The sequence below is a fragment of the Pogona vitticeps genome, chromosome 3 (assembly GCF_051106095.1).
Source record: "Pogona vitticeps strain Pit_001003342236 chromosome 3, PviZW2.1, whole genome shotgun sequence".
NCBI lineage: Eukaryota > Metazoa > Chordata > Lepidosauria > Squamata > Agamidae > Pogona > Pogona vitticeps.
In genome coordinates, this window is record NC_135785.1 from 43,836,264 (window position 1) to 43,861,567 (window position 25,304).

At 40.8% G+C, this 25,304-nt stretch overlaps 1 protein-coding gene across 3 annotated transcripts; it reads left to right on the forward strand.

Annotated features, from left to right (window-relative positions):
* Nucleotides 1–201: 201 nt before the first annotated feature.
* Nucleotides 202–18,568, forward strand: D2HGDH (D-2-hydroxyglutarate dehydrogenase). Of its 3 annotated transcripts, none has more exons than XM_020786411.3 (10): nt 202–339; nt 3,409–3,812; nt 4,097–4,154; nt 6,436–6,575; nt 7,782–7,975; nt 8,117–8,285; nt 12,431–12,574; nt 13,425–13,567; nt 14,398–14,563; nt 15,136–18,568. In XM_020786411.3, the coding sequence occupies exons 2-10, from the start codon at nt 3,416–3,418 to the stop codon at nt 15,396–15,398; spliced, it is 1,674 nt and encodes a 557-aa protein (XP_020642070.3). In that variant the 5' UTR covers nt 202–339; nt 3,409–3,415; the 3' UTR covers nt 15,399–18,568. The 3 variants fall into 3 exon arrangements, with proteins under 3 accessions (XP_020642070.3, XP_078245383.1, XP_072851990.2); XM_078389257.1 differs by lacking the exon at nt 202–339 and adding an exon at nt 1,675–2,289; XM_072995889.2 differs by lacking the exons at nt 202–339; nt 6,436–6,575 and having other exon boundaries at nt 3,457–3,812.
* Nucleotides 18,569–25,304: the final 6,736 nt, after the last annotated feature.

A 25,304-nucleotide genomic window follows, 5' to 3' on the forward strand; every position in this document is an offset into this window, starting at 1 on the left:
CCCAGGCCTCCAACAGAAGGCGGGCGCTGCGTCATTGGATGCGCCGGCCGTGCGGGTGGGTCTCCGCCGGCGCCAGCGGGCGCGCTGCTGCCCCGCCTCCCTGGGAGCGGTTGGGTCGGGCAAAGACTGGGAGGAGCGGGCGGTCGAGGGCCCGGCTGGAGCTGCTGGGCACCAAAGAAGGGACGGGAGCCTCCGCGGCGCCCTCAGACGTGAGTACGCCGAAGGCCTGGGCCTGGGCGCGCCCAAGAGTTTCCGCTTTGGGAGCGTGCTTGGCCACTCTCTGTTCCAGTTCTCCAAGCTTTCGTGGTGCACGCCAGGAGCATTAGCCTGACCTAACAGGTATGCAGGTTTGACGGGTGAAGGGTTGTAAACAGGTTAGAGGGAAACCAAGAACAGGCCGTGTAAGTAATCACGTTGTTAGCAGGGGCCTTTCCTAAAACCGTGGTTGCTAATAGCTATTAACTCACGAAGTGCGTTTTTTTTTTTAAAGGAACCTTTATTCATTCCTGTTTGAACTGAACCTCATGATGAACTTTATCGCAAAGTCCTCATATTCTAATCTGCTTTTGATCAAACATGTCACGGGGGTGCTCCTTCACTGTTCTTTTTAATGTCAGTTTCTTCTGAGTTTAATCTTTTTCATAGACAGGGACCTGTTTGCCCTAGGTAGAATCCAGAAGAACATTGGTGATATAACAATGATCACATTGGAAGATGAGCAGATCAAGCGGCCCGCTATTGTGGGTGACGGTTACTGGGTGCTATCACAGTATTGGCAGAGGAGAGGGGAGGGCAAACTATCTGATGTTGTTGCAGATACCAGTTCTTGAGTCGCACTCTTGCTATGTGGTCTGTTGTTGCCCTTTCTCCAGTCTTGTTAAATTCTCTGACGGAGTGCTGTGTTCCAACACAACCACAAATCTAGATGAGAGCAGACCAGTTTTTTTTTCAAAGGCGTTCAAGGACACAAAAGAGTCATGTTGAACATGATCAGAGTGATCTATGCATTGCTTGGGAAAGGTAGATGTTACATACAGCACTGATGGTACCTGTCTGTCATGGGTTTGGAGGGAAAGTTCCATCCTATGGGGAGTGGAAGGCGGGACATCAGGGGGAGGAGCTGTACTGTATATATATTTAGAGCTGGTGTGGAGTGAGGAGTTGGAGTCTGTGTGTCAGACTGAGTACAACTGTGTGTCAGTTGGTACATACCTGATAGGTTCAGGTTTCTTTATAGGTAGCCAGAACTGATAGGTTCAGGGTCTGTGCTTTACTTTATAGTGTTCTGTGTGAACCAAACTGTTGTATGTATGATTGAGACTAAGCCACGTTACAGTATCTTATTTACCTGATCTTTTTATTTACCCTGTTTGTTATTTAAATATACCTTGTTCTTTTGTTTGTTAAAAATCCATTCCTGGTCTGTGTGACTCCTTATAGGGAATGGTTGGTGGCAGCATAATTAGAGTGTGGCATACTCCAGTAGGTCTGGGGTTGTCACAGTAGACTTATCTTGTTTTCTGCAAGATGTTAAAAACCGTCCGGTTACACACACAGTTAGCCATAGAGGAGTAACTCTTTTGCATATACCGTATATCTCATCCTGGCAAATAGAAGGGGAAGACATGGAGGCAGTGACAGATTTTACTTTCTTGGGCCCCATGATCACTGCAGATGGTGACAGCAGCCACAAATTAAAAGGCGCCTGCTTCTTGGGAGGAAAGCAATGACAAACCTTGACAGCATCTTAAAAAGCAGAGACATCACCTTGCCGACAAAGGTCCGCATAGTCAAAGCTATGTTTTTTCCAGTATTGAGGTAAGGAAGTGAGGGCTGGACCATAAAGAAGGCTGACGGCCAAAGAATTGATGCTTTTGAATTGTGGTGCTTGAAGAGACTTGATTGTCACCTGGACTGCAAGGAGAAAAAACTTATCCATTCTAAAGGAAATCAACCCTGAGTGCTCACTGGAAGGACAGATCCTGAAGCTAAGGCTCCAATACTTCTCATGAGAAGCGAAGACTCCCTGGAAAGGACCCTGATGTTGGGAAAGTGTGAAGGCAAGAGGAGAAGGGGACGACAGAGGACGAGATGGCTGGACAGTGTCCTCGAATCTACCAACATGAATTTAACCCAACCCTGGGAGGCAGTGTAAGACATGAAGGACTGGTGTGCTTTGGTCCATGGGGTCAATAAGAGTCGGACATGACTTAACAACTAAACAACAATCTCATCCTGTCAATAAAAACCAAACCCTCACACACAGTCCACAAAACTAGGCCCAAAAAGGCAAGTAATACTTTTGCATTTGTATCTCATCCTTCTGTTTCCACTACTGTATTCCTTTGCCTTATCTCCTGGTTGCATGTTTTTCTTGGGTGTAAAGGTAAAGGTTCCCCTTGACAAATTGTCCAGTTGTGTCCGACTCTAGGGGCCAGTGATCATGTTTCCAGGCCATAGAGCCAGCATTTGTCCGTAGGCAGTTTCCGTGGTCACGTGGCCAGTGCGACTAGATATGGAACACCGTGGTAGTACCTATTTATCTACTCGCATTTTTACATGCTTTTGAACTGCGAGGTTGGCAGGAGCTGGAACAAGCGACGGGAGCTTAGTCCGTCATGTGGATTTGATCTTACGACTGCTGGTCTTCTGACCTTGCATCATAGAGGCGTCTGCGGTTTAACCCATAGAGCCACCACGTCCCTTCTTAGGTGTATACAGCTCACTAGATATCACTGGTGTAGTGGTTAGAGTAATGAACCTGAACTCTGGAGACCAGGGCTTGAATTCTGGTTTGACCATGAAAACACTGAGAGAGTGGAACTGGTATAAACATCTCACATACCTTGAAAGTCATATTAAGGTTGCTTCCAAGTTGACAACACATAACAACAAGTTGGTTCTGACTTGAAAGCACATAATTAACTAACCAAACTTTTCACTGGCTTGTTGTGAGGATAAAAATGGGGAGAAAAACTATGTATATCACCTTCACCTTCTTGGAGGAAAGTTGGGAGAAATATAAATGTAACAGAATAAATACATAATATTGATTGATTGATTGATTGATATGCCACCCATCTAGACATTGTCTACTCTGGGCAGCTCACAACAGACAAGAGAAAAACAATATATAATAACAGTTACAGCATTATACAATAATATTAAATACGTCTCTATACATTTTGCTTTTTTAGATAAGTCACCTCAGTTAAAAATTTTTAACGTACTTCGTTGTGTGACCCTGAAGTCATCCTACCTCTGTGATATCACAGTTCCTTAAGTATTCTTTTTAATGGTTATCTGTCTGTTTGAGTGGTGATGATGATGATGATGAAAACAAACATCTGACACTGAGTCCCTTTTGGAGGGAAAGAAAATAACAGGTTTTATTTTTTTGCACTTCAGGTTAATCATGTCTCTTTCCAGCATTGTGAGACACTGCTATTTTAGACACCACTTGACCTTCCCTGAGTTGCAAACCAGATGCCAAAGAAGAATTTCAAGTGTATGGAGCACGTCTGCTACCCAGTCCAAAAGTATGAAAACAATAACAACACCAAAGAGAGACATACTTATGCCATCCGTCCAATGGTTCATCAGTTACTTGGTCGGGAGACATCTACATGCTACCCAGCTTCACCTCCAGGAAGTGATGCTCACTAGTGAGCGATATGATGTACAGAGGCTGCCTTTTGCCACTGTTTCTGAAGCTGACTTGTCTTTCTTTGAACATCTTATGCCTGATAGAGTTGTCACTGCTTCAGATGAACTGAAGTCCTTCAATGTGGACTGGCTGAAGTCAATGAGAGGTGGGTTGTTTTAACAATGTGATTTGAATAGTACATACTGTAATAGTTATCCTTATTAAAGGATAGCTTGGTAAACTACATAGTTGCAGGCCTCCTTTTCAAAACTGCAATTTCACTTTTAAATCTGCAATGAACATCATTATTGTATGTACGTATACTAATTTAGCCTTCTTAGTGCTAGATAATCAGAAATTTTCCATGGCTGCTTTCAGAGGAAATGGAAGTGCTGGTCACCTAAAGAACGAACTTCAAGCAGATATTTTCAAATCTTGTTTACATTATAGGCTGCAGTAAAGTGTTGCTGAAGCCACGGACAACAGGAGAAGTATCCGAGATCCTCAGGTAATTTTAGTTACATATAAAGGTAAAGGTAAAGTTTCCCCTTGACATTTAGTCCAGTCATGTCTGACTCTAGGGCACAGTGCTTAACCCTGTCTCCAAGCCGTAGAGCCAGCGTTTGTCTGTAGACAGTTTCCGTGGTCACGTGACCAGCGCAGTGAGACACAGAACACCATTACCTTCCCACCGGAGTGGTACCTGTTTATCTACTCGCATTTTAACATGCTTTCGAACTGCTAGGTTGGCAGGAGCTGGAACAAGCGACGGGAGCTCACTCCGTTGCGTGGACTCAATCTTACGACTGCTGGTCTTCTGACCTTGCAGCACAGAGACTTCTGCAGTTTAACCTGCAGTGCCACCACATCCCTTTAATTACATATACATGAATATAAACAGTGTTGGAGACGTCTGTGTTTGTGAGAATATGCCTTCTGTACTTCCATTCATTTTAAAAGTAGATGATGAAGTTAGGTAATATTTTTTCCACTGTGTGCAGGGAGAATTTTGGAGGGGGAAGAACATGCCTGCTCCTGTCACATTTATACAAGACAGAGATGCAGAAAGTTATTTTGGTCTAGGGGCCAGATTTCTATTTGGAAAAGTCTTGAGGTACAAGCTCAGTATTTGACATGTCTGTGCAGAGGTAAGCTTTGTGCAGCAGCATTCCTGCCTTGCAAAGCATAGCTTGGTTCCATGAAATAGCCTTCCTACCTCCAAAGCTTAGCTCAGTTCTGCATAGCAGCTTTAAGTTTACAAAACTGAGCTTAGTTCTATAAAAAGTATTTAAAGTTTAAAGCCATATTTTCACCAATTGCTTATTGGAGAAGTTTTTGTTTAATTCCTTTTTAGTTAGCAGGACATAAAGTACTATACAAAAAGACAACTGCAGCACAGGGGAAACATGAAGGAGAATAGCTAAATGTCCCAGCTTTCATTCAGCACCTTGTGTTCTCACAGTGACTAGCCCCTTGTATATTAAAAAAATAACTCTACAAGTAGCTTAAGAAGGAAAAGAAAAACATATTTACTTATAATAGTGGAATCTCAGTTCCAATCGGAAGGGGAAGGGGGTTAAAAAAAGGAAGAATGGACTTTATTCCATGTGGAAAGTTCCTCCATATTCATTGCATGGTCCAGAGGTTAGGAAGAAGAGAGTTACAAGTTTGCTCTAAAGACAGAGAAGGAGAACACAAACAAAACAACAGAAGCAAACAAACGGGGAGAGGGGGCAGGGGCTTGCCTCTGTCCTGGGAAAAGGACTTTGCTAATTGGTTAGAAGCAAGGCATGATTATGTTAGGCTGTGAAGTTCCCTTCTCACTGAAATCCAGTGTTAGGTTGTATGCAAGATTGTTATTTTCTGTCGAGAGGCAACAGATGAAAAGTTTTGTGGTGACCAAAGGTTCCCCATCTGTAAAATAAAGCCAGTGTCAGTGCTTTTTTAATGACAAATCCATATCCTGTCTTGTTTCTCATTGTGAATTGCAGCTGAAGAATGATATTAAGAATTTAGAGTGCGTGGGTTATACAGAAAGCTGTCTGTGGAAATGGAGCCTTTGGTTCTTCATTCTGCAGAAAGCTGGTGTTAGGTGATTGATTTCAAACAAAAGACATTGCAGTTACTTTTTCACCATCACTGCCAATGTGGGAATCATCATAACTGCAACCACTAGTATCATTCATGGACCAGGCTGAAGCTGAAAAAATTATTCTGAACTACTTAGAATAGGGATTCGCAACCTGTGACCTCTGGACCACAAGCAGCCCTCAGGTGCATTTTTAAATGCCTCTGGCACCCTAGAAATGTTCAGAAAGCCCTGTTGTGCCCTCTAGGGGGCAATGGCAGAAATGATGTCTTATTTGGAGGGCTCTCAGTGCATCTGGGATCCCCATGCCTCCCTCCCCCCCTTTTTTATTTTTTAAAAATCACTCAACTGGAGGGCACAAGGGCCCTTTTTAATTAAAGCCGGGTGTTTTGTTGTTGGTTAAAACCCGTGCTTCAGCAAACAAATCTTTATAGCAAACTTTTCAATTAAGAAAAAAGTAAGGTAGGCTCTTTGTCCATGTTGCTCTCCCTTTGGACCCTCCTTCTTGGGAACAAAGTCCTCGGGCTGCAGACAGATCTGAAAACTGTCCCAGAACTTCACTGCAACTGCCACTTGATCTAGAGTTTAGGACAGGCTTTAGGTCTTAAAATGTTTTTAGTTTTGCAAGTACAGCATTTCAAAGGCATGTGATAACCCCTTAGCAACCAGACCCCCATGGGCAAAATGTGTTCCCTTTCAGGTACTGCAGTGAGAGGAACTTGGCTGTGAACCCTCAGGGGGGTAACACTGGCCTCGTTGGGGGTAGTGTCCCTGTCTTTGATGAGATCATTCTCTCCACAGCTCTAATGAACCAGGTCATCAGCTTCGACAGTATTTCTGGTAAATATGTTTTCCTAAGGGGGAAAAATGGCTCATCTAAAAACTTTCCAGCTTGTGTCTTATAAAGAGGACAAAGTAGAAGTTTCTTCAATTTAGAAGGCTTGGCAATATTGGGTTTTTACTCCTTTTAGTGATGGGAAATAAGATTAAAGTTTCGTGGGGTTGTGGGGAAAAGAGGAGGGTGTTTTCTGTTTTGAAGCATTGATGGGACATATCCTACTAGCTGTGAACAACACAGAAATATCATTAGCACTACAAAAAAGAATAGAACATTTTTAATGCAAGGTATGTTGCTGACAGTAAAGAAAAGAATTGAAAATGAGAATTAGGAAGGAATAGGAAACAAGAAGACCTCTTTGGTCTTGATGCTGTTTCAAATGAGATCATAGAATGAAAGACTTGTACTGTAAAGGGAATCCCGGAGGTCATGGAGACCCCTGCCAATCCAAGAAATCTATAGCTAAAGTATCCCTGATCCATGACCATCTAAACTCTGTTTAAAAACCTTCAGTCCACCTTCTTTGTAAGTATTGCATTCCACTGTCAAGCAGCTCTTATTGTCAAGAAGCTCTTCCTAATGTTTAGTTGAAATCTCCTTTCCTGCTGTTTAAATCCATTAATTCAGGTCTGGAGCTTCAGAAAACAAGCATGGTGAACAGCAAACCTTTCTATGTAGTTGTTTGATTGATCTGATTGTCTTCTGGGACAAATGAAGGACAGAGCCACAGTTCCTTAAGCAGATTTCTTATGCATACAGTATTTATAATTCTGCCTTCCCTCTATAGAGCTAAAAGAAGCAAGCATTATTCTCTTTACCATGTCCATTTTATTTTAAGTAGGTTAGGCTAAAAGACATCGGCCAGAAGCCAACTGAAAAATTATGGTGTAACTCCATTGGTGGAGTTTTCAGTTGCAAATTGTCATAAGTTAAGAAGTCAGCATAGGCACCTGCTGTTTCCCCCACCAAGTCATGTGACTGATGTCAGTATAGGTATTTAAATAAATAAATAAATAAACAAGTAAGTAAATAAATAAGTAAATAAGTAAATAAATACCTATACTGACATCTTCACTTGTTATAACAGCGGGTCTAACTAAGAGGATTGTGGACAGTGACTGACCAAGGTTACCTGATGAGCTTCATCACTGAAATTATCCAAAATAAGTTGTTCATTTCTCAGCTGCAACTTGATACTTGTATTTCAGGCATCTTGGTTTGTCAGGCTGGCTGCATTTTAGAAAACCTCAACCAGTATCTGGAGGAGCTGGATTTCATCATGCCTCTTGACCTCGGAGCCAAGGGGAGTTGCCATATTGGAGGAAATGTTGCCACAAATGCTGGTGGTTTGCGGCTCCTGAGGTATGGCTCCCTCCGAGGGACAGTCCTGGGACTAGAAGTGGTAAGGAGGAACTCTGGATGGTGCTTCCTATGCTTTTATCATCTTCATGACCTTTATCAAAGATGCCACCTTTATTGCAGCCTACTGTGTTTAATGTCAAATAAATATATCAAGGATGTCTGTAAACTTGTTCTTTTTCAGGTGCTGGCTGATGGCACCATTCTGAATTGTCTGACTTCCCTGAGGAAAGACAATACCGGCTATGACTTGAAGCAGTTGTTCATTGGATCGGAGGGGACATTGGGGATCATCACTGCCGTGTCTGTCCTCTGTCCACGGAAACCCAAGAGTGTGAATCTAGCATTTCTTGGTAAGACCCATCATTGATGTAAAGGCACATCAAGACTGCACTGGAATGCAGCTATTCTGGAAACAAAACTCTTCTGGTCTTTTAACTCAATTGGATGATTGATTGATTGATTTGTTATTAAATGATTTGTTATTAAATGATTTGTTATTAAATGTAACAAAGCAATCAATATTAATCTTTCCTCCCTCCCAACTTTATCTTTACAACCACTTTGTGAACGAAATGTGGCTGAATGAATGGGAATAGGCCAAAATCACCCTGTGAATTTCATGGCTGAATCCAGGTCCTTGGATCTTAGTCCAGCACACTAAAGTTGGCTCATTATACTTAACTGTAGTCTAAAAATAATACTGTATTTACTTAAGTATATTATTTATACTCATACTTAGTTGTACTAACTTATTAGCTTTTGCTGAAATACTGTCACAGAACTACACCACATAAGGCTGATGACATCATCACCCACAGCAATTTTTTAGAAAGAAAAATGTCCAATTCTCTATCTCTCCAAATGGCTTTCATGGAATTCCCTTCATTGTGAGGAAGGCAGGGGACGCCATAACACAGGGAGGATGTCTTTAATTTCCAAAAATCTCAACAGCCATCACAATGGCTTGATTGATGATACTGATTTTTGGAGTCTTGTGGTCCTCAACACCTTCTCTATGATGAACGGGATCTCCATGGAAACTTCAGGAGATGGAATAGGATTTTTTTTCTGAAAAATTGCCACAGCTGATGATGAATGACGTCAGCCTTATGTAGCACAGCTCTGGAAATAGAATCTGAGACTCTTATCATTTAATGTAATGATAGGCCCTATTAAGAGGGTAAGAACAGAGAAAGGGGTGCTCCCAACTAGCAAATTCCTTTTTCACTAACTCATTTAAAACTATATAGATAATCCTTGTCTGTTAATTAAAATAATAAAGTGTTCAAATAGTAAATAATCTAATCTCAATTATGGATATTGTTAAAGATACTGTCACTAGTAAATTATTAAACCCGTGAGCTGTTCTGTTTCTAGGCTCGCAGCTGACATAGCATTAATTCTCCTGCAGAAAGAATGTGTAGATATGTAAACTAGGGGAAATAAAATATAATGTTCCCCATCCATTTGTTCCAGTACATAGAATGAAATGGTGCTTTGACGACCGTGTTTCCCTGAAAATAAGACTGGGTCTTATATTAATTTTTGCTCCAAAAAAAGCAGTAGGACTTATTTTCAGGGGATGTTTTATTTTTTTCATGTACAACAATCTACGTTTATTCAAGTACAGTCATGTCATCTTCTGGTTGCTGTACAGTGGTAGTGGGCGGGGCTTCACTTAACTAGGGCTTATTTTTGGAGTAGGGCTTATATTACGAGCATCGTGACAAATCATACTAGAGCTTATTTTCAGGTTAGGTCTTATTTTCAGGGAAACAGGTTACCACTGTGCATATGATGTCTTTTCTAGAAAATTAATTGGCTATGAATAGATGTGGCAGCTTTTTGATGGCCAGAAGGGCATTTTCCATAAAAATCTGATGGTGTTTCTGGTGGTGGTAGCATGGCTATGTGGATTTCCACCTGCTGCCATGCTATTTATTTTGCCCAAATCCATTTAAATGTTCACATTCAGGAGTCTAAATATAAGTAAAGAATTCCAAGGTTTATTGAAAAGTTCTGCTTGTCAACATCAACATTTGTGTAACTCTTTTCAACTCAAAATACACAGAAGAAATGGTGTTAAATTGTGTTTTTAAAACATTTGTTTCTCCTATTTCTTTTAAAACATCTGTTTCTTTTATTAATTTCAAACACCATCTCTTATTCCTTTTAATGTCTGTATCCTGAACCTCTTCCCACTGTGAAAGGGTTTTTTAAATATGCTAAACAATATGTCTTACAACATGGTTGTTTTGTACAATTCCACTGAGACAACTCCTCTTTCCTGTCACAATAACAGCCTCTGAAGTTTTTTGTTTGTGTCCCCTTCTCTTAGGTCTTTTGAGAGGGGATTACTAATTTTTCATGTTCCTTCTCAGCTTATTGTTTTAACCTACGCCATCTCCTTTCTTTTTTCTCTCTTTCTTTCCAATATGAAGATTTGGGTAGGGATTTATACAGTAATTGCATATTCTTTCTGCCTCTGATTTAGGTAGCTTGAAAGCTACAGGCTGTCCTGTCCACAGATCTTCCTTAACTGTATACTGTCACTCCTTTAACAGTTTTTCCTCAAGCATCCCTTCTATATAACTGACATCCCTCAACTGTCAAAACCTTCACCACATCCTTCCAAATCTCCTCCACTTCCCTCCCTCTGTTTCCTTATTTGGAACTCTGCTGTTGCCACTTCCCTTCCCTTCCACAGGTGTCTCTACTCTTTTTTCCTGACTCCTCATCTTCTCCTTTTTAATCTAAATATTCCTCCTACATTCTCATTGGTTTCTCCTGATCCACTGTTGCAGCTGAGGCATAGAAGGAGTTTCTTTCTAGGGATAGGCACAAGGGCCTGCCCATCAGTCCTACCATTGGATTCTTCCTCCTTGTCGTTGTTCTGTACCATCAAGTCATATCTGACTCATGGTAACCCTATGAATGAACATTCTCCAAAATGTCCTATTCTCAGTTGCATTGCTCAGGTCTTGCAAACTCAAGCCTGTGGATTCTTTTAGCGAGTCAGTCCATCTCATATTTAGTCTTCCTCTTTTTCTGCTGTATTCCACCTTTCCCAGCATTATTGTTTCTTCCAGAGAATCCTGTATTCTCATGATGTGCGCAAAGTAAGACAGCCTCAGTTTCGATATTTTTGCCTCCATGGATAGTTCAGGCTTGATTTGATCTAGGACCCATTTGTCTTTCTGAACAGTACAGGGTACCCACAAATCTCTCCTCCAGCACCACATTTCAAACTAATCATTTTTTTTCCTTGTCAGCTTTCTTAACTTTCCAGGTTTTCACACCTCTACATGATGATTGCAAATACAAGTGTGGATGATCTTGGTCTTGATCTCCATTGACACATCCTTACTATTGATGTTCCTTTCTAGTTCCTTCATTGCTGCGCTTCTGAGTCCCAGTCTCCTGATTTCTTGGCTGCAGTCTCCATTAGGATTGATTGAACCAAGGTATACGAAATCTCTAACTACTTCAGTTTCTTCATTGTCAATATTAAAGTTACGTAGTTCTTCTGTAGTCAGGATTTTTGTCTTCTTAACATTCAGCTGCAGTCCTGCTTTGACACCTTCACTTTCCCTAACAGTCATTTCAAATCACTGCGGCTTCCTGCTAGCAAGATGGTGGCATCTGCATATCTTAAATTATTGATATTTCTTCCGCCAATTTTCATTCCTCCTTCATCTGTATCCAATGTGGCTTTTCGTATGATATATTCTGTCTGAAGATTGAAAAAGATAAGGGAATAAAATGCACTCTTGTCTGATACCTTTGCCTATAGAAAACCTTTCTGTCTCTCCCTATTTTGTCCTAATGGTAGCTTCTTGTTCACAATACAAGTAACACATCAGGACAGTCAAGTGCCGAGGCACACTAATTTCTTTCATAACAGCTTGTAGTTTTTTATGATCTACACAGTCAAAGGTTTTGCTGTAGTTTGTAAAGCACAGATTGATCTTTTTCTGAAGTCCTTTAGTGCTCTTCCTCCTTGGTGGGAAATTCTGTTCTACTAAAAGAGCTATTAATGCCATACATTGAACACTGATGTCAAAATGTCTAACTGGCATTAGTGGAAAAATTCATACACAGAATTTGTTCAGTGCTGAAACTGGTTACATAAGGCACTTTATGTGTTACATTTTCTTGTTAGTTTTGATAATCTGAACGAGCAAGATAAGCATCACTTGTTCAGAGTCAGTCATTTTGAAAAGGTCATGCTGAAATATTTAAAAATGGCATTCCTTCAGTGCTTTCTTTAGTGGTAGAGCAGAGCAGGAAATACATATGGTAGATAACTTTTTAAAATATATATTTGGAGTTTGTGTATAGACTGTTATGGTTTGTTAGAAACATGTTTGTGTTTATATGTTGCCTTCTTCTCTTGATTTAATGTTAAGATGGTCGCTCAACATTTGTAAACTGGGTACAGATAACTTTCTTCCCTACTTGCTTACTTTCTTTCCTGTTTGATTTCTTCATAAAGGTTGTTCAGGCTTTTCTCAAGTTCTGAAGACCTTCACCACCTGCAAGGGCATGCTAGGAGAGATCCTATCTGCCTATGAGTTCATGGACAATGAATGCATGCAATTGGTGGAGAGACACCTCAATCTGACCAACCCAGTGGCAGGTACCATCATGTCATATGGAAAGTTCCACAGCAGGAATTCTGCGACTAATTCTGTTTGCAAAAGTAGTTGCTTCCACAAAGAAATCAAACATCTGAATTAATATTTACTGGTTCTCTTGATCTTATCTCAGTTTGCAGCTAATCTATTGTCCTCTGTAACTTAGAACCAGAATTTCTGCTCATGGTTGTACTGTACTACCGTGTTTTCCTGAAAATAAGACAGGGTCTTATATTATTTTTTGCTCCAAAAACAGCATTAGGGCTTATTTTCACTGGATGTTTTATTTTTTTATAAATTGTGCCTGCTGAAGAGTGTCAATGTCACTGCTGGGGGAGATTTTAGATAATTCTTCCTTCAGTACCATGGTTTGTTCAACTTGTAAGTAATCAGTTTCACTGATTGTAGGCTCTGGAACAGTAAAAAGAAATCTTTAGTTACTGAAATTTCCTTTGTGCCAGTGATATTATCATCCTTCCAGAGACATTATTTATGCAGCAGGATTCTGACCGTTTTTTGTTGAACACTGAGCTGTGCAACTTTGTGACTTGAGACAATTACATTGTTTGTAATCTGCCAGCGTATACCGGTAACCGCACAAGAGAATTTTGGCTGTAGTCTTAACAGTGAAGAATTACTGATGGTAGTGTAATTATGTAATTTTAGACTCTGGTCTTAATGTATTAGAGCCAAAGTTAATTATTTGTAAACCCATTGAAATGAATTAACTGTACGTTAGTTCAACTAGTGTGAATGTAGCTTATTTGCAGTTATAACAAGAGAGGTCTTCTGTTTGTATATTTATGGTTGATTGTAGTAGTCTGCTTCTTAATTCTCTGTTTATAATTCCAGAAAGCCCTTTCTACGTGCTAATTGAGACGTCGGGCTCCAATTCTGCTCATGATGAGGAAAAACTGAGCCACTTTCTGGAACATGTCATGGCCTCTAATTTAGTCATAGAGGGAACTCTAGCTTCTGAAGATAAAAAGATAAAGGTGAGCGGTTTGGGGCTGTAATTTGATTCTGAATTATCAGCTGATCAGATGTTTGCTCATGTAGGTTTCTCCAAATCTTTGCCATATGTGTGCATTCAGTATTTTCTTTTTTCTTTTTGGCTCTTTGTTATAGACTCCTTTATTCTGTCATTAATTGGAATATTGCAAATTAATCAGAAGGTTAATGAAGAGTCTTTAGGTGATATCAAGAAGCACAGAAATGCTTTTTCTAGATGGCAGAGCTGGTCTTTGAACTATTCTGAACAAAACAATTTGAATTGTACACAAAAGGTTTTTTTGAGAGGACAGCATGGTGGGAAACCACGTTTATGTGTGTCAGAATTTTGTCCCCTCTGAAAAACAGAATGGCCTAAGCTGGACCAGAACTGCTTAGTGCAAGCAAAATAATACAGTAATTCCGCTTCTTAAAATTCAATTTTAAAAACCCTACAATTTAACTTTTGGTAGCTACTGAGTGTTGGGTAAAATTGAAATTTATTATGTGTCTGAGACCAATGTGCTCTGTATAGATTTACAAAACTTGGAAGAATTACTTTCTTGGATAACAGTGACATCCCAGCAAAAAAAGGTTAATGGACACTTTTCCCCATGTGTTGTCCAACCTTTCCATAATATGAATTTCTTGGATGATAATTCCCAGAATTCTGTAACCATCATATTAGTGGCCCTGGGATTCTAAGATATGTAATCCAAATGTAAATGTTCCAAGCTCTTTAGATGCTTGGGTAGCACAGAATTCGTGTCCAGTAGATGTTTTCCTACTGAAAGCATTTTTCCCTTTTCCAAATTACTCCTCTGGTCTACTGCAGGCACTATGGGCTTTACGGGAACGGATCACAGAGGCTCTGACTTGTGATGGTTATGTTTACAAATACGACATTTGTCTCCCTGTGGAAAGAATCTATGATCTTGTGACTGAGATGCGGACACGTCTGGGCAAAGGTGCCAAGAATGTGGTGGGCTATGGCCATCTAGGTGAGCTGGAGCTGTTCTTTTTCTTGACCATTTTAAATTAAAGAGTTATTGTTTAAATCGTTAAGTCATGTCCAACTCTTCATGACCCCATGGACCAGAGCATGCCAGGCCCTCCTGTCTTCCACTGCCTCCCAGAGCTGGGTCAAATTCATGTTGGTAGCTTTGATGGCACTGTCTAACCATCTCATCCTCTGTCGTCCCCTTCTCCTCTTGCCTTCACACTTTCCCAGCATCAGGGTCTTTTCCAGGGAGTCTTCTCTTAAGGAAATCAACCCTGAATGCTCACTGGAAGGACAGATCCTGAAGCAGAGGCTTCAGTACTTTGGGCATCTCATGAGAAGAGATGTAGCCTACTTAGCTTTTGCATAAATAATTTATTGCCCAAGTAAGGCATTCTGTAGAAAATATACTTAAAATCTGAAAAAAAATGCTTCATGTTCCTGCCAACCCACCCAAGTCATGTCTTGAATGAAAATTATTTGTTACTCACTACATTGCACCCATTGAATGGATGGATGTGTTGGACACTTTTTCTTTTCAGACCAATTCCTAACTTTAGTTTCCTTTGGCAGGAGATGGAAACCTGCACCTGAACATCACAACAGAGTCCTACAGTCAGTCACTCCTGGATGCCATTGAACCATATGTGTATGAGTGGACTTCCAAGTATCGTGGAAGCATCAGTGCAGAACATGGCTTGGGCTTCAAGAAGAAGCATTATATCCACTACAGTAAGCCTGAGAAGGCAGTCTTTCTCATGCAACAATTCAAGTCTATGTTGGACCCCAAAGGGATTCTCAACCCTTACAAGACTTTACCAGCAAAAGTCATATGATTGTCTCTCGGCAGGTGGAAAAAAACCCTCTCTTTTGTATGGAGACTTTTTTAGTACAATGTCTATAGGTAGCTGTAAACAAATAGTGAAACTGTAGTTGGAAATGAAGCCTTGGGGTTGCTTTTGTTTTTTCTAGAGTGCAAAAATGGTAAAAGAGTTGAGTTCTATTTCTATTTTTGTCTTGGAGCTTGTACACTTGGAAGTGTCCAGAAAGCAGAGAATATTAATCATCTTAGTAACACAGTTCTCTGGGAAACGTAATTTCAGGGTTTCAGCTCTTTTCCTGTTTTCAAGGCTTTCTTCTTATTAGAACATTGAAGATATGAGAATGTTTAGTTCCCCAGTTGTTACTAGACTCAGTTCTTACCAGCTAGAGCCAGTGGTCAACTGGATGAGTGGAACTGTATTCCAAAGACACCCAGAGGGCCACAGATTCCTGTCTTTTGCTATTCAGGCAGTACAAGTGGAACTTTCCAGGTTGATCTAGTGAATGATACACAGCAAGAAACATCATTTTGCACAAGGAGATCACAATGTTTTTCATGATAGCTTCTCTTTCTGCCATTCCCACACATACAGTGGTACCTCGACTTACAAACGTCTCCACTTACGACCATTTCGAGTTATGAACGGCTCCGGTCGCAAAATTTTGCTTCAACTTGTGAGTGGAGACTCAACTTACGAACAAAAAACCCCTTTCCTGCCCTTTTTAGACCTAAGTTCATCTTAGGTCAAAAGAAGAACAAAAATTTAAAATTCTCCCCCTAGTGGTAGAGTATGGATTAACTGGCTTTGCATTAGTTCCTATGGGAACTAATGCCTCTACCTATGAATAGTGCCTCGACATACGTAAGAACGAAAAACAGCCGGTACAGATTAAGTGGTTTTCAGTGCATTCCTATGGGAAATTTTACCTCAACTTACGAACTTTTCGACGTACTAACACCGTTCCAATACGGATTAAGTTCGTAAGTTGAGGTACCACTGTATCTAGAATAAAAGCAAGATTATGCAAGATTGTTGAGAAAGAGAAGTGGCTGTTTGTTGTATGCTTTGAATGGGAGGCAAGCAATAAACATTTCAATATTGTTTCTACTGAGGAATAAAACATAAAGAAATTGTTACACATATTGAAAATATCTGTATGATCTCTTTTGTGTTACAGCAGAGACAACTCTATCCAGTAACAGTGGTGCCTCGCTTAACGACATTAATTCGTTCCAGTGAAATCGGTGTAGAGCGGAAACGTAAAGCGAAAATAAAAAACCCACTGAAACACATTTAAACCCGGTTAATGCGTTCCAGTGGGCTAAAAACCACCGTCCAGTGAAGATACTCCATACGGCGGCCATTTTCGGTGCCTATATAGTGAGGAAATATAGCTTATTCCCTAAGCACAGCGGGGAGCCATTTTGAGCACCCGGTAACCATTTTGAAAACCCAACGATCAGCTGTTTTGATTGTTGTAATGCGAAGAATTGGTTCCCGAAGCAGGAAACCGATCTTCGCAAAGCGAAAAAAACCCATTTAAAACATTGTTTTGCAATCACAAAAACATTGTCGTGAAGCGGATTTGTCGTAATGCAGGGTAATCGTTAAGCAAGGCACAACTGTATGTAGTTTCTGCCTTTCCTGGGAATGCCACTAGAAATTAAATTTTTGCTATTTCCATTACTTTTAAAAGGCTAATTTGGTTTGACAACAGTGCTAAACAAGTTGTGATCTGCAACAAAAATTTCATTAAGATACTTGAGCTGATTATTTTACTGCTGCCATGCAACCATTTCTTCATAATGAAAAAAAATGAGGTCAGTGCCACCTTTATCAAATAAAACATATTTTATTTGATGTAAGCATTAACGGATTTCAGATGCTGCTCATTTGGCAGATATTGTGTGCATGCTAGCTATAATTATGCCTGCCAATTGAGTCTAGATTCTTTCCATGATCTGATGAAGTCGGTTGCTGCCCATGAGAGCTTGTGCAAAGTAAAACTATGATGGCACAATGCTCTCTGTTGTTTTTGTTGCAACTGACTGACTCCGCTGTCAGCTTGTAATTTTTCACCATTGTGGTGAGTTAGAAGAAGAGCACATGTAATATTGACATCCTGCTCTTTCATTCAATAGGAAATCATTTGTGGGCATGTTGTTTGCCAGGCACTGTCTTTGAGCTCGAGATTAGATTTGGACAAGCTGAGATTGTGGTAGTTTGTGCAGAAAAGAGTAGTTGTGGACTTCATTAGTGATGTCCCATATTATATATAGATGGTTCCAGCCATGTTCTCCTATGCTGCTGTTACAAAATAAATTGATTCTGCTGAGGGAAGCATATTTCCTGAGAAAGATAGCACTTCATTTAACAAAAATCTCTCGAGGTGTGTTCCCTTGACCAAACATTTGTAGGTAAGTATTATGTTACAAATAAAGATCCTTTGCTATGCAATGTACAGCTGGACTGGAGAAACTTGGACCATCTAGACATTGCTGAACTCCAGTTCTGTTTGGCCCCAGCCAGCCTGGCTAGGGGTGAGCTATAGTGGGAATAGCACTGCATCAACATGTGGAGGATAACAGCTTCTCAGCTATTGATGTAAAGAAATGTGGATTAATGTATATAGCTCAGAACAAACATCCCTGAATTTTGGCAGTTGGAGGTGCTGTGGCTATGCCATGCTAAGCCAGTGGTGCCCGACATTCTAGGGGAATGTGTCATATTAGACCAGTGGAACTTGCTTTTGAGTTAAGGTGCATCAGATTGCTCAATAAAACCACATATTTCAGGAAATTATTATAAAAGAATAACATTTAGAATACTAATATTGCTAATGAGAGTTAGTTGTTAGTAAGAAAGCATTGCATGCTTGGCTTTACTGCATTAGTATAAACTAAGTATTGTACTCTTGGTTATTGTATTCTGTTACTGCAATAATCATGTCTGTGTTTAGAGCCCTAATTCAATATCAGGATTTGAAGGCAGAAGTCATAGAGTTGATAGCAGGCAGAATGATGAATCCACAGGCTGTATGTGCCTGGCAAGGCTGGGTTTTTTGGCACCCAGTTTAGAATTTTAAATAAGACATCTCCTTCAGGGGTGCAGTTCTTTTCTAAAACAAATTGTCTCCGTGTTTGTTTGAATTTTGTTTCAACAAAGCAACTTTGCTTTAACAAGAGTGTCTCTCTTAAAAATGAAGTGTGTGTGTGTGTGTGTGTGTGTGTGTGTGTGTGTGAGAGAGAGAGAGAGAGAGAGAGAGAGAGAGAGAGAGAGAGAGACTGACTGACTTCAGCAGAAGTGACCTTCCATTGCGCATGGACCAGAGTGGTGAGTGCCCCAACATCAAGATAGGGATGCAGCTGGGCAATCCGCCACAGATGGAAATAGGCAGAGCGGACCACTGATGGCACCTGGGTTTCCATGGTGAGCGTCAGATCCAGATGGACCCCCCAAGCTGCAAACCTCACTCTTCACAGTGAAAGTCACTACCCCAAAAGAGGGAGTTTCCTACATGAGGGTATCCATGTACTGTGTGATGTTGCGTTGTCATGTATGCACCTGCTTGCCTCACACCACTCTGCTTGGGCATTGGAAAAGGATGTCCTATACTTTTACTGATTTTGTGCATGTAAAGCGGTCAGTACAGATTGTCACGATTGTCAGGGAGCCCTGCTACACCCACTCTACCACACTGCCCCTTTGTTTCCTGAGTTTGTGTGAGACCAAGATAGGTTCAGTGTGGTATTGGCAGCGCTGACTGAAAAGGAACTTTCTGTCACATCAGTCTATGACCTAGATGTGCGCACCAAGAAGCCAGCGATACACAAAGCTATACACTTTACCCAGCATGGCAGCCCTGTTGTGTAGTACTGCTGTCAAAGACACGTAACTCGTTTTCAGTAAATAGTTCAGGAGTTAAAGTTTAGTACTCCAATCCCCAAGTCAATAACTAGGCTTTAATTTAGAGAAGATTTTTTATATTAAAGAAAAGGAGAATGGTAAAAATAGGTCAAAAACAGTTAAAGACAAGTTGTGGGGGGGGGGGGATTGAAGATCCCAGTACAGAAATAACAAACCTAGTGTCTCTGTGTAATAATTGCCATTAACATAGAGTACAGCATAGTTTCAAAGCATACAGAGAGTCCATATCACTGGAATCTAAATAACAGCTTCTCAGACTTCTTGTTAAAGGCTCCCCCTCAGATGGTAGGACAACTGAGAAATGACTAGAGTGCAGGTTCACTCAAGGCCAGCCCAAGATAAGTCTCCTTGGGTGAAGACAAATTGCATATACTGACTATATTGACAGCTAACTGGTTTTTCAGTCCTGGAAACAAAGCAAAATCTTCCGGTCCACCTGTGGGCAGCAGACTCTCTTTAGGGTTCACAGAGCAGGCCAAGTGACCACAGAGTTCTGATCAATATGCTACCCCCAGTTCTCACTTGTCTAACATTTACTACCTAAGATAGCTGGGTTATGGTAGCAGTAGGGCTGGCCCTGGGCTCAGAAAGTAGGTCCCCTCCCTGCCCAACATTTCAACTGTTTGAAGGTCCTAGTCTTCCTGTTTCAAATCTAAGAAGTAACAGTCTCTCCTATAAATGTTAGCAACGGATAGGATACAATTGGATGCCATAAATCAAAATGGAGCAATTAGGAATCATTAACAAAGACAAGAACCATCCAGACTAGTCCACTCCATAGAGTGAAAAAAAACAACTCAGAATGATCAGTGTAGATCCTTGGACTGAAGTAAAGCAATTATGGTGTAACACTTTAGACTCCCATACACTGGAGAGGGATAAAAAAACACACAAAAGAATCAACTACAGTATCTCACTCCTCAGTGTCCTTTATGCATGGTCTGGATATTGTCAGATCAGATTAGGTACAGAGGAATAAATGTACAACCCTCAAGACCCCACTAGGCAGTTCATGATTTGGAGGAGGGGGATTGCCTTTCAGCATTTCATAAGCCTGAGAAATCTTCCTCTCTCCAAAAGGTTCCCTGAAAAAAGATTAAAGAAACATTAACTGGGCAAAAAGGGATACAAGTTATCAATTATATTTTGGTATATGGCAATGTGAAGAAGAAACATGGTGAAAACTTGACAGCTTAACTAAATAGAAACTGCAACTAAAAATGGAACAAATAATTAGCACACAAACGCTAGAAAAAGGCTTTACACAGTCAAGCTGCCAGCAATCCAACAAGTGAGCTCAGCAACAAAGTCCTAAAGGCCACATGAAGCATTCCATCTTGCCTATCCAAATTCATACCCAGACTTGCTGAAATCATAGTTTCACTGGAGACTCTGCTCTTTACTTAATCTGATTTGGCAATGTCCAGAGAGTGCATGAATGACACTGAAATGTGGCAATTGATTATGTTCTTTACATCTATCCAGTGTTTGGGAGCCTAGAGTTCTGCTATGCAATTTTTATTAAAGCAGATACATAACATAAAAGGGAGTCCCACAGCCCTACTCACTTAATTGGTGCTGCTGCTTGGCTACACCTGGAAGCTGAAGAAAGGGAGCTTCCGTTATCTGTAGGTGCTCTCCGTGTTCATTGGGAGAGAGATGAGAAAAGAAAACAAGAAGTGGTTCTAGGATAGGAGCCCCGAGAGGGCGTTTGAAAATATGAAAGATGCTCAGATGGCAAGCTGAAATATTTTTACTAAAATGGAAAAGCCACTTTAGAGGACAATTCCTATCAAGCAGCAGTTACAGAAGCAGGACAGATGCTAAGTGGTCTCCTTCGTCAAGAGCCACACAGACACTGGCACAAGAAAACTGTCCAGAAATCGAAAAAGAGGCCTCGTTGATAGCTGCCAGAAATTTCACCAGTACAGTGGTGCCTCGCATAACGAGCGCACCGTACAATGAAGAATTTGCATAGCGATCCCTTTTTTGGGATCGCTAATGTGAAGGCATACCGGCAGCCCCAATGGGCAAAACTCGCATTGCGAAGATCGGTAAGCGTTTCGCTTACCGAACTTCGCATTGCGATGTCGGGAAATCAGCTGATCGGCGGCTCCAAAATGGCCGCCGTGTGACCCAAAATGGCTGCGCGCAGCGTTTTCACGCCCTGCCCTCGCTTGCCGAGGGCGCGAAAATGGCTCCTGGATGGGGGAAACTTCGCTAAACGGTGAGTACAGAAGCCATTGGAACGCATTAAACTAAGTTTAATGCGTTCCAATGGCATTTTCCGTTCCATTTAGCGATGTTTCCCCATAGCGATGGTTAATCCGGAACGGATTAACCTCGCTATGCGGGGCACCACTGTAAATCTACAGGAGTCTTAACAATTCTAGAGACAGACCAAATGCCACCTAAGTATAGTACAGCCTGGAGAAACTTCTGCTTCACCCAGGTTCCAGTTCCAAAGCTCCAAGCATACAATCTGCAATCCGCATACAAGCAAGCACAAGCCATCCCCATAGCTGACCAGTCATCCTGGGATTATCCTAATGGGCATAATTCCAAAAAAGGAAGATGAGCTGGAAGAACAAGTGCACACAGTGATAAAAATCATAAAATGCAAACAGTGATAATAGGGAGCTCTGTGGCACAATGGTTAAAGTACAGTACAAGCGGTCAAGCTTCTCCTCACCACCTGAGTTTGATCGTGATGGATTCAGGTTGACTCAGCCTTCTAGGACAATAAAAGAAGTATCAAGTTCACGGGGTTGGTGGGTGGAGTGTAATTTGCATAATTACATTGTAAACCACTCAGAGAGTGCTGTATGTATGTATGTATGTATGTATGTATGTATGTATGTATGTATGTATGTATGTATGTATGTATGTATGTATTCATTCGTTCATTCATTCATTCATTCATTCATTCATTCATTTATTTATTTATTTATTTATTTATTTATTTGATTTATACCCCGCCCATCTGGCCTAAAAGACCACTCTAGGTGGCTGTAGCATTATGGGGCAGTATACAAGTTGAAACAGCAGCCGCAGCAACAATCTATCTGCCATACCAACCAAACTACCATGTTTCCTTGGAAATAAGACAGGGTCTTATATTAACTTTTGCTCCGAGAATCGCATTAGGGCTTATTTTCAGGGGATTTTTTTTTTCAGGTTAGGGCTTATTTTCAGGGAAACAGGGTAAGACACAAGACCATGACCACTTGTAAGCATGCAAGACTTGATGGATGGCCTACATGGAAACAATGGTAGTTCCTATTGATGGCAGAGGCATGGGGAAGGACAAGGATCACAGAAGGTATCCTGAGGGTCACTGATTCCAGCCCCCAACAAAGAAAGAAACCCACAGCTTTGTTTTATGCCCTGTAAAAATTGGATGCAAATCCTACCCACAGTGACTTTCATGCCACACTTGAAATTAGTCCAGTAACATTGTACACAATCTCAGAAGCTATTTTCTTTGCCATTGCTTCTTAACTGCACATACAACTGCATGCTATACCTCTTTCCTCCTTGCTTTTACAAGAAGGAATCTGCTAACTCCTTGTGCAAATGGAAGTCTGTTATGTTCAATAGGGTGATATCTGGCTTGTATCACTGCAAACCAGAGGGCACGGGGCAAAATGGAAGCATTCCAGGCTCACTGCTCATACATTCAAAGTTTCTAACAGGATTTTTGGTGATCATTTTTAATGGTGCCACTCTTATTCTTGGTTTATTATGATGGTGTTTTATTGGTGTTTTCACTGCCCTTCTGCCATTGCATTGTACTACACGTGTATTTTATAATGTTTAATGTTTTGTATTGTGTGCATTAAACCATTTTCTATGGTCTATTTTGGCAGAAAGTAACCTTGTAATTTTTTTGTAGAATTCCCCACAGATCATTAGCTGAAGGATTCTGGAAACTGTCCTCCAAAGGGAACTTTCCCAAGCTTTGCCTAAATGAATAAATACAAATATAAATGGTGTTCATTGTGCTGGATCTACAATGAACAATAGGTGGTCTGAAACCATTGCAATTCAACACATTTGTGTAGTGGAGTTGAGCGCAACCTGATACACACAGGTGGTACAAATCAGTCACAAATGGACTTTAGTTGACAAATATCTTTTGCTGATTTCACAGACTGGGGCACTTCAGTTTGTGAGCAAGCACAAGAAATATTCTCTCTTTTTTTGCACAGTAGCAGTTCAAATCCTTTATCCGTCTACATTGCATACCAGTTAGGTTGGAAAGGATTTTGCCCCCACCTCCCATGCATTCCTTGCCTTTACATTTAATAGGCTCTCCAGTCTCTGCCTACCCTCCAGTACTCCAGCTGGAGATCGCTTGTTCTATGCTACTGTGTGTCCATGGGGAGGGGCAGGAGAGGGCACTTGCCTCGCCTTAAGATGCTAAATTTGGTATTTGATTAAATGTACAAAAGTAAAAATTACAGTCAGGTCAACTACCCATAGGTACTGTATTGTTAATAGAATTTGCCTGTTGTGACCAGAATTATTTATTTGGGTAAGCTGCTAATGGGCATGCAATCCATGTCCTGTTTTCAATGTGTCTCTCTGAGTCATACTGGCTCTCCTAGGGTCTCAGCACTGCTGTTGCTTTCTTTGATCTTATTTGTGTTAAATATTTGATATCCCCTGCTCAACACCACCAAAGTTGGATGAGGGGAGGAGATATCTCGCTAGTAGATTTTCATTCTGCCACTGCTTCCTTCACCATGGATCAACCTGCAGCCTAAAGCAATTCAGTGTCAAGTCCCCTGCATCTTGTTTTCTTCTTTGAGACTAGCCAGCCTTAGTCCTGCCATTGTTAGTCTCAAGAATCTCCTGCGGTGACCTTATGAAGAGTCATGAACAGCCAGGGGATGGGACTCTGGAGCATTTGTGGGTTCTCTGAAGCTTTGCTTTATGCCCTGTAAAAGTTGGATGCAAGTCCTACCACAGTTTCAAACAGTGCAATTGGGTGTCATTTAAAAACTGCTGTAAGACTTGTGACATGGGCAGCAACAGGAGTCACTGCAAATGTCGCTTATTTGTCCCAGAATGCATTATTTCAGCTCTGAATCTTCTAAGCTGCTCAGAATAGTAAGTGGGTTGGACTTACTGGGCCTTGCACACCTGAGGGCGTGGACACATGCTATACATCACAATGAATCCTTGTTTGTTAAAGAGGTGTTTCTTCTATGCAGGTAGGTCCAATAAAATGCTAAACACACCATTTTTGTTCTAATGGGATGGTAATAAACACTAAGTCAAACATGTTTTTGCTGCTATGTGACACCGAGTCAGTTTCAGTTTATGACAAACCTAACAGGGTGTTCAAGAGATATTCAAGGAGGACTAACTCTGCCTCAGTACAAAATGAAATAAAATAATACTTGATGGAAAACCAATGTTCCACCCCAAAGGGTCGTTATTTGCTTTATCAGAATATCCATAAACATCCTTTATTCTCGGTTCTAATAGATTACTAGTTCTACTTACATATGGAAGATGTTTCCTCAAATTACCCTTTTGAGATATTACCTTACTTATTTTTACAGGACAGAGCCTAACAAAATTATAGAACATTCATAGCAAGATCATCATTCTCCCCAATCTTTAGTTCATTGTCGTCATCATCTTAAAACTGCAGAGCTTAACAGGACCTTAAGGTGCAGCCAACAACATAGAAGGAGGAATAAAGGAAGAAGTGAATTTCTGTGGCTACAGCCTTAGTAAGCTGTTCCACTGTGTGCTACACCAATCTGTTTTGTTGCAAGTTGACCCACTCGTTTTATTTATTCAGGTGATTTCATTACTATAAATTCTGAGGTTAACATGATTATTCCTTAGCTGATTTTTACAATATATATTTCTAAAGAAATCAGTGGAAGGCATCCAATCAGTTTATGCATAGCAATACAATTATAATAAGTGACAGTTCTAATCGCATTGGAAAACTTAATTATTCCCTTGCTC